General features: G+C 35.3%; 1 protein-coding gene across 1 annotated transcript; it reads right to left on the reverse strand.

Annotated features, from left to right (window-relative positions):
- Positions 1–1,086: 1,086 nt before the first annotated feature.
- Positions 1,087–7,173, reverse strand: LOC128240206 (uncharacterized). Its single transcript, XM_052956723.1, has 7 exons — positions 6,936–7,173; positions 5,551–5,641; positions 5,047–5,174; positions 4,229–4,313; positions 3,836–3,960; positions 2,169–2,295; positions 1,087–1,388 (listed from the first exon to the last, which is right to left on the reverse strand). The coding sequence occupies exons 1-7, from the start codon at positions 7,133–7,135 to the stop codon at positions 1,326–1,328; spliced, it is 819 nt and encodes a 272-aa protein (XP_052812683.1). The 5' UTR covers positions 7,136–7,173; the 3' UTR covers positions 1,087–1,325.
- Positions 7,174–16,341: the final 9,168 nt, after the last annotated feature.

Raw genomic sequence — 16,341 nt, forward strand, 5'->3', positions numbered from 1 at the left:
CTTATCATTATTATCAATTTTACGAACTACTTTTACTAATGTACCGGCATACATCCGAGATTGGAAAATCGCTGAGTAGTTCCGATTAATATTTCAAAACATGTACATATGATATTTTCTGAAAGTTCTAATTAAGTTAATGTTAGAGTTTATGAAATAATTTATTCGTGAATAAGTAACCTAAGCGGGGTTGGGGAGAGGGGTACACGTTATTCGAATCTGCAACGGTTTAAGTGAGGATTGTGAATCTGAGCTGCAAGATTGCGGCGAAACGTTCAAAAATAGGATATTTGGTTGGAACCTTTTTTGCTGGTAAGTAGTATTGATTCTCTATTTCAAAAATATCATGAGGCGCATGACGAACCCCCCCCCCCCCCCCCTCCCCACCCCCGCTAAAGGATCGGAGCGCAACGAAGTTCTAAGGGACTTAGAGTTAGCCCCTCTTATATTGCACCAGCTTTAAAACTAAGCCGTGCGCTTGTCAAAAAGACCTGCCAATCACTGCATGACGAGACAATACAATAGTGTTGACAGTAGTCGTGGCTATATGCGCATGCGCAGTTATAGCAACTCACTTAATCATGAAGAGTCGTCTTCAGCAATAAGAAACGATTCTTCACAAACAAGAAACATTTTAAAAATCTAGCACCAATGATTGGTTGAAAATATAAGGCAAACACTAAAAACGCTTTGAAGGGGATATAAACCAGTCTCTGTTTTCCCCATAAAACTATTTTAAATAAATTATCAAAGGCTACCATTAATATGATATACTCTACTGATTTTATAACAGAAGTTTTAAGTAAGACAATTTAAGCAAGTAAGCCAGTATGATACAGGACTTGACGTTTGAGGGCTTTTACTTTGGGTGGGTGGGGGTTGGGGTGGCGTCGTAACATGTAAAGGGGTTTACGTTCATCCCCAAGATTCGAAACAATATAGGCTCTAAACGTGATCTGGGTGATAAGTTGGTCCTTCCAAGGAGAGGACAAGATTGCCTTAATTCATTATTAAATGGGGGTATTCTGGTGTTATCTAACACGTGCCCCCTAACCCTCCACTAGTGATACATACAACAACAGAATAATCAGGAACAACATTTTTTGTCATAAACTATTGTTCATAGCAACAGGCAGCATGTAGTTAGGAATTAAAAACGTGTGCATATTTCATATTTTAAACAATGTTTGTTGCCTTGGCCTACGAAAAATCTCATTTTAAACTCATAACTATTGAACATCCACATTGAAGTTGGTTTTCACATTTGAATTCATATTCATCGCATAACTATTCACATTTTCACATACAAAATAGCTTAGTTCACATCAGATCTGATCATATGTAACATCTTTCCGTCGAATCTTGCTAACCGTAAACTTGCAACCATTCTGAAAACATACATAGATCTAAGTTAATATACAATGACAGAATATTTCATTTATAAATCAAAGCAACGAAGGTACCGATGGCAGGAACGACTATTACATCATTCGGTACACGTCGGTCATTTTCCATCGAAAACAACCTCGGATGTGTGACGGTACGTACATGGAAGTAGTTCAATTTTTTTTAAATAATAGTTTTAATTTATTAGTTAAGTGTTTTAACGTGTATTTCGTATTACTAAGTTTAAGTCGATTACCAGTGATTACCCAAGAGTAAAGGCATTCAGTTTTCCTGCTGAATACGCGATCTACTTGCAGCGTAGTTAAATGAAAAGAATTTTGACATTGTAAATCGTCCATGTGCATCCGAGGTTGTTTTCGGTAAAAAATGGCCCAGATGCTCGAATGCTATCGCATAAAGCTTCAGTTGGACATACCGTAGCAGCCAACTATCGTACATGTACTGTACAACTATTTTGTTGTGCTCACCGAACCGGACAAGTGGGATTTCTCCGGGTAATCCGGTCTCCCCACAACACAAGATCACAGTCACGCACAATCTCGTGCCAACGAGAGTGATTTAGTACAAGGTATTCTTTTCACAACCGTTGTAAAACAAATAACGTTTAAATTTCAATATCTCTTTGGCGGACCCCGACAATCAGTTCTACTATCTTTTAACGATTTTATCAGACTGTACATGAAACTTAATGATAAAAACCTTGCAAAAAATATGAAAAATAAAAAATAAAAACAGCAAAATAGCGTCTAATCCTGACTTACCACCACATTTCGTGGTATAGACGCCCAAAAACCTTTGTTTGGTATCGCCTCCGAACCCTCTGCCTTTTTGACAAACTTCATAAACAATATTCCTCCAATCAGGTACGAAACAAGTACTCCAAATACTCTGAAATGTTTGAAGGAAATGCACAACTATATATTCTAGTAAATACTTTGACCATTTTAAAAAAAGTAAACACCATTTAGCAGACATAATCAGCCTAACTAGCCCCAGTTTCTCGTAACTTCATCAGATAAACCGGCTTAAGAAGCTTATTTCAATTAGCCAAAATACATACTTAAACTTGATATTGATATACAAAAAATGGTTAATTATGAATATCATAAAGATATTGAAGTCTAAAAACCTTTAAAGGAGTAAAAATTACACACACAAATTATACCAAAACATAAATAGTGAGCTTAGCTTAATCATATTATAACGGACTAAAGCAGTTTCGAGAAAGTTTGCTTATTGTATAAAACTGGTTAAACTTTTGGTTTTGTTAAAGATGGCTAGTTTGTGTTTTATTGATCAATATATTTATCCGATAATAATTATTAACCAATCGTATCATTTACCGAAATGTGCAAACAAGACTTAGGACAACCTTGGGGCAGCTTAATCAAGTTATATACGATTAGCTATCGCAGCCAATTATATCAACGGGGTTCAGTTTTGATATGGTCTACGATATACAACAGTTGTATTTATTCAATAAATACTTTTAACCAATCAACGAGTTCAAAACTGCAGACTATCCAGATTATGCACAATTTAATATATTTCTATAAACTTGAATGCAGTACACCAAAGAACGTTATCCATGCAAATTGATCGGGAAATGCTCAAAATGCATTCCTGAGAGCTCCTGCATCCATTCAGTAGAATCAGGAAATGTCCATACATTTCTTTCAATCGTATCTGACTAACAGGAAACAGATAGTAAACATTGGGATTATACATAAAAACACACAATAAACGTGTATTTGTACTCAACTTCTGTTAATTGATCTTAATATTGCCTAATTGTCTTATCAGATCTCCAATGCTGTGCAGTTTTGGATGTTTTATTATAAAATTGGACCCTAAATGGCCCTGAGCCAATACATGAATACACAGGAAATTGGCCCCTACTTTGTCACCAGTGCAATTAGCAGGAGATGCAAAGCAGGGGATTATCATGCCATGTATTTTGCTCTTATCTGTAAAAAGATGTAAGTGTCTTACTTGTATTTTAAATTAGTCTCCTATAACCGTGACTAGAGTGGCAATGCACTTGTATGTAATGTTTGTTGAATGTACTTTTATTCATCAATGTACAATGCATTGATGAGATTGAAATAAATGATAAAGCTGTAGTCGCACGAAATGTTTCTCTTCCGGCCTTCCTAGCTGTATCCGGCTACTGGTATATTCTATGATTGTTTTAAATCAAACGCCCTCACTGGGTTTTCACAGTTTTCAAAGCACTAAATTAACATTCAATGGCTTCACTTTTTTATGTACATAATCAATGAATACATTTAAATGTCCATATTTTCTTAACTTCCCTATATACCTTTTGGCACTTTGATAACAATATACATATTTCTTTCCGTTTTTTATGCTACCACACGTTTGATGCAACTAAGCAAAAGCCATACAATAAAAAGGGTTTACGCACATGATCAATAAAATGCTGCCGCCGCTGAGGCCCCCAGAGGCCCCCGATCCTCCCTTACAATCTCCCGTGGGCCCCTTGCTGTCACATTTGCCTGGGCATGCGCAGACGGTCTTCAACATCATTTCCTGAAACAAGAGGTGTTCGGTTAAATCTGAAATGAAAGCTTTGCTATTGAGCTTCAAAGTTTTCCTTTTGGTAACAAATATGGCTAAATATCCCAACAGAGAAATAGAGCAGTAAACATTTACAAGTTGAAGTGGTTTGTGGAGTTTTTGTTCAATGGCTTAAACTTTTTCGTACGAGGAATATTAATATATTTAACAAATCACATGGCAAACAAATGGTTCAAAATACAACAGTGTTTACTTGGAAGCTTAAATGTCTTAAACTTACAAACTGGCCCGCTCCTTGTTCCCCTTTCGGTGTAAACGTCGGGTCACATGCACTCTCGTCACATATAAGGTCAACAGTGGTCAGTCTAAAATTATAATAATAGATCTACATATCTTCAAATATATTTGTCCAGTCAGAAAGTGTCATATGTTTGAACACTTCTTAGTGATGAAAGACGGTTTATATTAAACTAAACATATACAGAATAACTGTTTTTTTTCAGTGTAAGATGGCAATATTTTTCACCGAGTAAGCCCCAAAAAGCATTATTTCACGCGCGGCTTTGCCAAGAACCAGGGGATTCAATGTTCAAACTTTTCACTTGAAAATTTTTGGACAAAGTTTTTCATACTTGATTCCAGAATCAAGGTATAACATGGCCACTTGGCTCTACATTATCATGGCTCAAAATCTTTAGTCGGTTCTGGTTTGTCTAAGCTAACTAAATTCGACTTTACATCAAAACAGCTGCAGCAATGATCCTATGATGTCTTCGTAAATATTATTCACTGAACTTCACATGTACGCCTCTGAACACTCAGTGTTTCTTAGAGTTGCTCAATCGTTTTTCAACTGTTTCTATACATCACTTCGGTCTACAGTAAAGATATTGCATTCAGGAGCCTCTTTAGTTTAGTTTAAACGTATTTATTTAACAACGATTGTGATACAAGTTATGCCGGGACTCGAACTCGGGTCGCCTAGGTGAGAAAGTTAGTGTTGCCAGATACTTAAACATGGTGTTTGTTCAAATGTAAATATGGCCGGGTTTAAAACATATCTATGTACAGCACTTCTCCCACCCCCATCATACTCACTTTAGAACACAAGTTCCGGCGGTGTAGGCGACCACCACATTTCCAGCGTCAGCATCGTATTGGAAGGCTGCCCTCCCGCTGTCCCCAATCTGTTGCGACTGCTTTTTGTTTTGATCTAATACACATGCCTGTGAATCAAAATTTACGCTTGCGAGATATGGGGACACAAGTTGTTACTTACAACTGAAAGTGTGCATACATGTATTTTGGATAAGTTTTACGCTTGTGAGATATGAAGAAAATTAATATCGAGTACTATTGTAATATACCCTGGTATAGACCATTACTTTTCTTCCACGTCTTACACAAGCTTGGAGATAGGATAACCATTGTGAGATGTGGAAATAATCGATGTTATATTTGTTGTCATGGGCTTTTTTGTTGCAACTGGTTCTATATATTAAGAGGATGGGAGTAAATAATTGATAGATATGCATGAAGCCTAATCAAATCTCTATTTGTGTTAAAAATAACTTTGAAATAACTAAGAAAATATGTACACACCGTCGCTTGCTTGCATTCCACCTCTGAGAATGAACCACAAGGCGAATACGAATAGTAATAGCCCTCTTCTTGTTCCATAACGTCCTTAAATCTGAAAAAAAGGTATACAATATTAATGTGAAGATATAAAAGCCTCAGATAAAACACCCATCACACACGATAATGCAATGCAATGGATCTTACAGGCCCAAGCCTAGCAGACGAAACAATCACTTTGACCTCGCTAAGTCCTACTCATGCATAGTTCACCATTTTTCGGGTCCCAGCGTGTGCGCTTTTGCTCCGCCTCGCGGACAGCTGATGAGACGAGCCGAGGGAATAGGATTCTTTCCGGGCAAGCAGAATGTGTCCTTACTTTCATTGAGCCTTTGGGTTTCGTGAGAATCTATGACTTGCGCACTGCCACATTGATTACTCATACAGAGAGACAGAATCGTTCAGTAATGTTAAAATATAATTACAATAGAAGTTGGGATTTACCGCCTTGTGAATTATTGTTTTTTAAAATGCACTTTTTTATTACAAAATAAAGGACGGTGTTAAAACTAAGTTATTGACGGCTGGAACACTTAGACAAATGTTGATAAATGCTCAAATATTGTCTTTCAAGTCCACGATTTTGACAAACATTAATAACGCAACTCAGCAAATGGCTGTAGTGTGATTGGTTGATTGACATTAGCACGTGATAATACCAATGTAATTAATAAAGGTTAAATATCCGTATTATTCCTTGTGGTCGGATGGAGACGGTGTCAGTTTTCTTATTTTTCTTGATTTTACTGTCGGTAAAATGGTAATTATTTCGACAAGGATCTTGTAAGACAAAGACATAAAATAACTGCACTACGGACCAGGTTCAAAGTAAGGATTATGTTTTTACATAACACTTACCGCCAGTTGTAGTAAATTGAAAAAAAATCTAGACGAGAGAGCCGTCGGTAGAACACAATCATATTGATTTATGGTGGTTTTGTTTTAAAATGAACGACACAATGATGTTAATTTTTACAGTCTTGGAAGGTGTGCGTTATCCAATCTTGAATTCGCTCCCCTCCACAAACAGGTTTATTTTAAACTTTAATTGTATTCTTTTCTTCTGCAATTTAGGTATCAACGAGTAAAATGATTATGATATACATGTTAGTGTTATCAAGTTCATTGCCGGGATACTTTTGGTCCAAAAGCATGTACGAGTCCCTTCTTTAAGGGACTATTTCATGGTTGTAAAATTGCAATTTTTACAGGGTTTTTATTACGAAATAAAGTGTGGCAAATCATTATGAATGTTAAAACAAAGATATGACCTGGGACCCTTAGACAAATGCTGATAAGACTTTGCTGTGACGAACAGAAAAAACAACAACAGGTAATAAAAGTCTCACGTTGGTTGTCCGTCCGTTTTACTGGCAAGACTGGTGAGGTCCACAATCCCACTCCCGTCTGTCATTGTGCACGAGCACTGGTCCTGCATTGTGCAGTCTTTCTGACCGGAACTAGTTCCGGCCAGCAATAGTAGCACTAATGTGCAAAGTGATAACTTCCGGTTAACCGCAGAAATAATTGAAACTTTTCTTATTCCCATTGTTAAGGTTTTGTTCTGTGTTAGAAGATATTAAAATAAATCCCAGTGATCACTGTATACACTCAATAGATGTTAATGTAAACAGACGAAAGTATGTTAAAACAAGAATTTATAAACTTAAACTATGGTTAACATATATATCATATAAAAATGAAAACATTTTTTGTTAACATAAATTAATGCAACACTTTTTTGTACTATATTTGATATCATCATATGACAAACATGAAGGTATATCTTAAATCACCCGTTATCATGTTTGGCGATAACGAGTAATGACAATCCCCAGATGACTGCTGTAGTTGACTATTTAAAAGTTGCTGAAGATAAACACGTACATATAAACAGACAATCATGAGTTATACATATAATGTTACTGTTAATATATATTTCCAAATTTATACAGGAATACAAAATATAGTGACAAAACCATTAGCCAAAAACCTATTATATTATTGTTAAAGGACACATAGACAAGCCCTATATTTGACATGGTCAAGTTTAAGTAATAGATACATGACATGAATTAAAATCTTATTAAGAATGGGCGGGGTGTGCATAGCGAACGAGCCCTTTCTAATCACTAAGATAATTATTCATGTCATCTTACTGACTTAAAGCTGCACTCTCACAGATTGAACGTTTTGACAACTTGTTTATTTTTTGTGTTGGAACAAGCCAATTTTTGCGATAATCCATGGAAACCAGTTAAATAAGACTGCCGACAAAAATAAGATTGCAGATTTTTATATTTAAGTTCAAAAATTGATGTTTTATGCATTTTTCTTAAACCGTTGGTTTAGGCCATAAAACATTAACTTTCGAACGGAAATATGAAAATCTACGATCTGATTTTTTCTCAGCAATCTTATATCATTTATTTGCAGATATTAACGCAAAAATTCGCTCTTTCCAAGACAAAAAAGTGTAATAATGGTAAATCTGTGAAAGTGCAGCTTTAAAACACAACCTCATTGGCTAACGCATTATCAATGCAAAATCTGACACAGGGATTGTGTATCGGTTGAGTGACAGTGGGAGGACCTTTAAACAGCCGCTAAAGTGGAAATTCTTAATGATTTAGCCTAATGAATGAACTTTATGATTGCATATCTGCAATTTCATTGGTTGTAAATGTAGGTTATATTCTAATTTGTTTATCAGCCTTATTAAGTATTCGTTCGTTCATTATGGTATTACCATACATGTACAATTCATTTATTCGACATGCATTAAAATGAAATACCATTCCGTTAAATACGCGCATTCACATCTATTTTGAAAATGTATTTTAAAAAAAGATGTATGTGTGTGTGTGTGTGTGTGTGCGTGCGTGCGTGCGTGCGTGCGTGCGTGCGTGCGTGTGTGCATCAATTTGATGTACATGCATTATAAGTAAAAATGAAAATAGCAGAATGTATATGACACTTTTATTGCTGTGGATTTATTTCCCACGCGTAACTCAACATAACTCAACTTATCTTTATTTCCTTTATTATTTATATATAGATAGATTTATTCGTGCATATATATATATATGACATAGTAACAAACCAAATATCTCATAAAGTTATATCACAGAATGATTAACAAAGTATAAGGGATGATATCTATACTAAAGCACATTATCATTAGAATGCTTTGGATACATACATACGTTAATAAAGATTGAATTCAATGTGACAAATATATAACACAGGATAACCCATTAAAGTTATTCAACTTATTTCCAATGGGGTCCTTAATTGGGTCGTTACCATATTTTGGATGCATGTTACTCGATCTCATTTCTGGTCAAAGGACGTTTGGGTGGCAGAATGTTAAATTTCAGGGGCAATCAATGCACCTCGTTTTTTTCATCAAACAGTGTTATACTTTTTCACATTTAACTACGCTGCAAGTAATACGCGGAGTAATTTCAATTAAGCAGTTAAGCCTTAGGACTTAAGTCGTAGGAATCTTGATTATTTATGCATAAATGGTCCTCACTGGGAATCGGTTTGAACTTTCTGATAAGAGTTGCACGTTACAACACTGCAATTTATTAATAATACTATTAATAATTGTAAGTTTAATCAATTACCGTAAAGGTACTGTAAAGGTGATGGCGATTTTCTTTATAAATGACCTTATACACAATGTTAATCTGCCGGGGTTGATATCTCTAGATGATATTAAATATTCCTACTGTTTTTTGCCGATGATATGGTACTTTTTGAAAAATCAGCTGAAACCTTAAGATTAATGTTAAATGACGTTGAAAATTACTGCGACAGGTGGGGATTGAAAATAAATGTATCAAAGACTAAAGCAATGATCTTTAAAAATGGAAGGGCAACGCATATAACCTTACAGATTTATGGTAACTAAATAGAAGTTGTTAATTCCTTTAAATACTTAATTTGTTTTAAAATGGCAACTTCAATAGGTCTCAAAGACTGCTTGCTCAACATGCATCTTTTTCACTGTATAAATTATATCAAATATTTAATAATACTGAACTTCCCGTTCATCAGAAAATTAAACTGTTTGATGTGTTGGTGGGCTCAGTTCTTAATTTCTGCTCGGAAATCTGGGGTATGAATCCAATTACCGACATAGAAATGATTCATGTGAAATTTCTACGCTATATACCTGTAGTAAAAAATCAACAAACTTAATTGCATTATACGGAGAAGTTGGAAGTGTACCAGTGATAGTATTTAGGAAAATAAATTTTATCAAATATTGGAAAAAATGTTATTGTTTCGAGAGATAATAGTTTAATCCAACATACTTATAACGTATTACGAGCAGACGATTCAAGTAATAAAACATATAAAAATAAAAACTGGGCCACTCAAGTTAAAAATATTATGAATGAACATATATTTCTGATATTTGGCGAACTGAAAGTATTTATAATTACACATTTGAGGTAATCAAAAAGAGAATTATATACAAATATTGCCAAAGCCTGTAAGCAGATATCAATAATTCATCTAGATTAAGAACATACGCCTTATTTAAACATGCTTTCATTAGAGAAAAATATTAAGAAAAAATCCATGAAAACAAATTTCGATATGCTCTTGCGCGATTTAAAACTTATGCCCATAGACTTAAAATCGAGACGGGCAAATATACTAACAAACCCGTAAATAAAAGAATATGTGTATCATGCAATCTGAATCAGGTAGAATCTGAATTTCATTTTCTACTTGTGTGCCCAAAAAATAGGGAATAAAGAAACAAATTTTGTAAGCCTTATTTTTGCCACTGCCCAACGTTAAATAAATTTGAATCCATGTAGTGTTGTAATACAAAGAATAACACATATAGACTAGCAAAATATATTTTCTTTGCTAACCAGCTAGGGGAGGTTTTACATAACTAGGCACGTATTTCCTTTTATACCTGAATTGCTGTTATTTAATGTAATTCATTATACTAACAAATTTAGCTATATTTCTATTTTTATAACCGCACTCGAACAATTATAGGATGTTATTTATGTCAAATTGCTCCAGAAAGTTGTATTTCTGTACTTTCTCCATTTATTGTATTGTATATTATATGCTATGAACATTGTATAATGTTTTACGCAATAAACTTATCATATCGATATAAAACAATTCCGGATTATTTCATAAAACGATTTTTTTTTGTGAGAAATGTAGTTTGACTCCTGAGTTCGACGATTCTGTTCCGGCAAAAAATGCGCTAGGCAAGTAATCCTCGGACACATTTTTTTTATCTATCCGAATACAATTATTAAAAACTTCAGCTTATCCTCTGTGATTGTTATATAACTTCACTTTTTATTTGGATTAGAATGACCAATTTTTAGAAAAAAAAAGTTCTCGGTCGCTTCCTAAATTTATCAACAAACCAGGAACCTTGTCCTAAAGGTCTTCTAAACTCGGTATGTGTATAAGATAAATATTTGACATACAAAAAAACGAGGTTTTGAAGCAATAATCTTCCATTAAAATAACTTTGATAACTTTGTTAAGCTGAGAACACAAATACACTGCATTCATAACTTACACTTATGACGTATCTTTTCCGTCTGATAAATTGCGAAGAACACATGTACAGTTTGCTAATGAGATGCCTTTAAACAAAATACCAAAGCAATACATCTTGTTTAACTTCTTAAAGGGTGTGTATGGTATGCTCTTGCTTATTAGCTGCATTGACGCTTGACCCTGCAGCATTCCCCTTGCATCGTCTAAACAGTGTGTTTTTTTGAAAGCTTAAAGCAAGGGAAACTGCCCTCAGTATTAATTCAGGTGTACACTCGAAGAGAACAATTTAAAGTGACACTCTTATTCAAAATCAATACATGCACATGTATAACAAACATAAATTTTGACTGATAAACTACTTACTAAATAATGCATTTATGGAAACTATTTATTACTGATAACAAGATTGTAACCGTGTATTTAATAGCAGAAAGCGCAAAAATATTAAATGGTTGGTGAATGCTAAAATATTTACTGTGGGTTACTATAGTGTTATTAGGTAGAAATACCGTGTTTTATGCTCATTTCTTTCAAATTCAACTCGGTATCCTTCATGAGAACCATTGTTTGACATTTATTCATCCATTTTGGAATATTAAAACGAAAGTTTTAATTGTTGTAAATCTTGCATGGGAATAAGAGTGTATCTTTAACCTCCGTTAAGTGATTCTTTAGCAACCATGCATTCATCTAAAATATAACACACACGGAATAAGATAAGAAAGAGGAGTCATATCCTGTACAACGGAGGTAGACCAGACAAAGAATCGTTGCATGTTGCAACACTCTCACCATCCCAAGGGCTCAGTGGCCGAACTAAGGTGACTATGAGAAACCAACAAAAACCAAAAACGACCAAAACGTAAACACCATAGAATCATATCAAAACCACCAACAGAAAGAGCAAGAGTGCTTCTTGCAAATATGTTGAAAGTAAAAATGATTAACAAGCGTAATACACATCATTTGTATTCATATCATACTTTGCAAATCAGTGGAAGCTGAATCTGCCATTAAAAATTTCCTGACACAAAATGATCTAAAAGGACTCAAAATTAAATGAAGTATTATGTACTCTATATTCAGTTAAAACATTATTTCAGTGACATTAACCTGCCATTGGTGTTGATATCCGTCTATAAGACGTTATTAAAAAAAATAGCTGTTTAAGTGTGAATCATTGCACCATACACAATTTGAAATATATATGATACTTGCTTTACTTAACAAATTTTCTGTACCATTTACATGCTTTAAGATAAAAATTTCTATGACCCATTGAATAACTTAATTATCTGCTCTTTTATTTCTAAATACCAGGGGGGGGGGGTAGGAATCACGTGACTTAAAGGGGTCCTCACATGGGTCATCACGGGTCACAACCTTTGTAAACAATCGAGTAATTATAAGAATATATGTTACACATTTTCATTTACATGTACATACACCCATTTTTCAATTTAGCTTTGTGCCAGTTCTTTTGCGAAAAACTCCATAAAATAATCTTCAATAGATACATAATCATTTTATATGTATTTTGCAATTTTTTTTTAGTTCTATTAAGCTTTTATTTAAAAAAAGGCACGAATCTATTTTAATGAAACGGTTATAAATCAAATTCTCCATACACAGCAGCTATGATTGTCTAAAGCCTTAATCTCCGGATAGTCCTGGACTGTCCCGGATCGTTCCGTGCTGGGTTCGGGCAGATCCGTGACAGTACAGGTGGTCCGGGATGGTCCGGGAAACTACCCCGACTGTTAATTTTGCCGTGGTGATCCGGAACCGGCCAAGACCATGCGGGGGATTTTCAATCCGGGGAAGCCCGAGAAGGTCCGTGTAGCGACCGTTTGGGATATGGGATGGTCCGTAGTATCAACGTATTGATCCTGGGCGATCAGGCATGTCGTGTTGCACAAGGATCATTCCCGGGGCGGCACATATTGGTTCCGGTACAGTGCGTAGCTGATCCGGGATAGTCTGTGATGATTCGGGATGTCATCTGTGTTTACCCACCCACCCCAACACTCATCAGTCATTTTAAATCCTGTTTAAATTAATAAAAATAAAACTCCCGCTGGCATAACTTTATGTATTTGAAATGCATATTTTAGCCACAGCATAACATGCCTGTTCACATGGGAGTGATATTCATTTGCTAAGTGTTAACATTATAACACTCTCCGCGGTTTGTTTTAAAATCGTATAATCCGGGAGCCAAATGCGTTAGATTAGCCAATCCTTGCTTTAAGGTATAAAGAAATTATTCCGCATTATTTTGATAGCCGAGATCCTCAAATATAAAACTCCGAGTGATGAAGCTGCCCCACCCTTGGTGGGAATCAGTATTCAAGATGGTGTCAAGTACAATCGAATAAGGGTTCGTGAATGACGTCATGTTCGGGGTATGAACCCTGTTTGCTTGGTAAAAGTATTAAAGGGTGTTGATATTTACACCAATAGGTCATTATCCCTTTTTTGAATTGTAAAATACTGCATATCATTAAAAAACATAACAGTTTTTCTTCCCACCTATCCTGTATACATGTGCCCATTTTGCGGGGTTTACGACCATTGAATTATAGAGAAAAAATTCGGGTCTGAAAAAATCGGTCTCATTAGCGGGTTGGTCGTAAAAATGGGGTGGTCGCCCCACATCGCTCCTCATCGGCAACCTATCATTAACACATCTTTCAAGGATCGGCCGATGTAAAGCTGCACTCTCACAGATTGACCATTTTAACAACTTTTTTTTATTTTTTGTCTTGGAAAGAGCAGATTCTTTCGTAAATATCTGCAAACCAATGATATAAGATTGCTGACAAAAAAACAGATCGTAGATTTTCATATTTCCGTTCGAAAATTAATGTTTTATGGCTTAAACCGTTACCAACGGTTTATGAAAAATGCATAGAATATCAATTTTTTGAACTTATATATAACAATCTGCCATCTGATTTTTTGTCAGCCGTCTTATATAACTGGTTTCCATGGATTTTCGCAAAAATTGGCTCATTCCATGACAAAAAATAAAACAGTTGTCAAAACGTTCAATCTGTGAGACTGCAGCTTTTTAAAGCATCGGATTTTAAAATAATTTACGGTGACAATCATATAAAATGAATAATATTCGATGTTTCTCTCGCGGCAATAACTTAGACAAACAGAGAAAGCTTCACACGCTTTCCGTTATTCTCCATTCTGGATTACATGACCACAGTCATAAATTGTAGCAGATCGAAAGCCTGTCAACGCTTTTAGCGCTTTGATTTTATTGTAAACGTGTATACTATGTATTTAGTAATGTTTGAAGGTTGCTCACATGTACTTACACAAGTAAATGGTTTGATGTGACGCATAACCATTTATTTTATGTTAGTACACACTTACAATCTTAATCAAAACTTGTCAAAAAAGAACCGATTTAAGCTTTAACATAGAAAATATCCCAATGAATGAATTACAATCACACAAAAAAACTGAACAAGTATGCATTTAATTTGATTTAGAACGCAGTAATTTTGAAAATATTTGCGTAATATTATTCCACAAAAACGCAGCTTATTCACAATATATGAACCAAATAAGATATAATGAATACTCATTTCAGCGCGACTTGAAGCAAACTCCTTAAAATGCAGAATGCAGCACCGAAGCTAAAAGATCAGATCGGTAATGTAAATTAGGTCGTTAACCATAACAGTTGTAGCAGCGCTGGGGTTGATACGCCCGTGCGCGCATTAATTTGTCAAATGTTACGTCGATCTGCCGATGGTAGATTCCGATTTACGATCATAAATGTCTGCATGATTACTTCTTGTAGACCGGCGCCATTCATTCGTCTTTTGTACGATACATCTCCTTTGTTTCATAAACAAATCTACTGAAAGAATATATCCAACGAATACAGTGTGTGTATACCACGTGATATATTACGTCATATATATGCTACGTCGGCAGGCATCATTTAGCTTATAATAAAGACTTGAATCAAAGAAAACTTTTCTTTTACTACACCATTATAAATAAAACAAGGGGCAGTCCATGCTGCTTAAAGAGCCCAGCCGGCTTTTATTACCGAAGTTTGATAAGGTGATTAGATTCATCAAGCACTTCGACAAACCTGTTTGCAAAATAATATTTCGACAGTGCTCCGTCAGACGGCAGTATTGCGAAAAGGTTTGACGAAGTGTTTTGAGAAAGTAAACTCGAACTGAAGTAAAAGACCGAATGAAGGGCAACGTTTAGAGTCTTCATTCCGGGCAAAATATTGCCTTCCGACGTAGCATTTATGGCGCAATTTATCAAGTGGTATACACACGTGGTATGCTAATTGTTCACATAATTCGCCGGAAAATAATCCCTGAATACTGTTCATACTCGCAGAACATGTAATACCATAACCGTTTATTGACAATGAATAACACAGCAAACCGTCGGGACACTCGCCCACGGATTTTATCTAAGGATTAAGTTGTATGCCTATATCGGCCGTGATACTTTGTTGATGCTGACGTTATGGAATCCGCTTGAGTATATAAGTGGCACTGTCAGAATTAATTGCAAGACAATACGACGAGGATTGGCTCACTCACAGAATGAAATCCACAGTATGTCAAGCAATACCAATAAAGACATATAAATATGTGAGTTTTTAAGCGGCACTGGCACAAGTGTTTGCAAGAATATTTTACAAAGAATATCTCAATAACAGATTTAACTTAGTGATTTAAGTGAACGATGATGCTTCTCAAATTGATCCTTATTATTGGCATCGGAGATTGCATAAGGGATATACACTGCGACCATGAAACAGATGAACATATACCAAAAATTAACGAGTTGCAGTCTAACACCACACAGTTAGAGGAAGCCACAATTTATGGTAACGTAACAACATTGCCTAACATAACCGAGGATTTTAAAAATGGACCAGAAACCAACAACAGAACCGCGGTTGACTTCAAAGATTTTAAAACAATCATCATACTTATCCTATGCGGAACTTTATCCATGGTGACTTTATCCGGAAACTTGTTAATCATTGTTGCATTCTATAAGACAAAGAAGCTGCAGATACTAAACAACTTTTTTCTTGTCAGTTTGGCAGTTGCAGATGCTGCGATTGGAGGTTTATCTATGCCTCTAACGACTATTAACCTCGTATTTGGTCATTGGCCACTGGGGCCAGTGCTT

The sequence above is a fragment of the Mya arenaria genome, chromosome 1 (genome assembly GCF_026914265.1).
Source record: "Mya arenaria isolate MELC-2E11 chromosome 1, ASM2691426v1".
NCBI lineage: Eukaryota > Metazoa > Mollusca > Bivalvia > Myida > Myidae > Mya > Mya arenaria.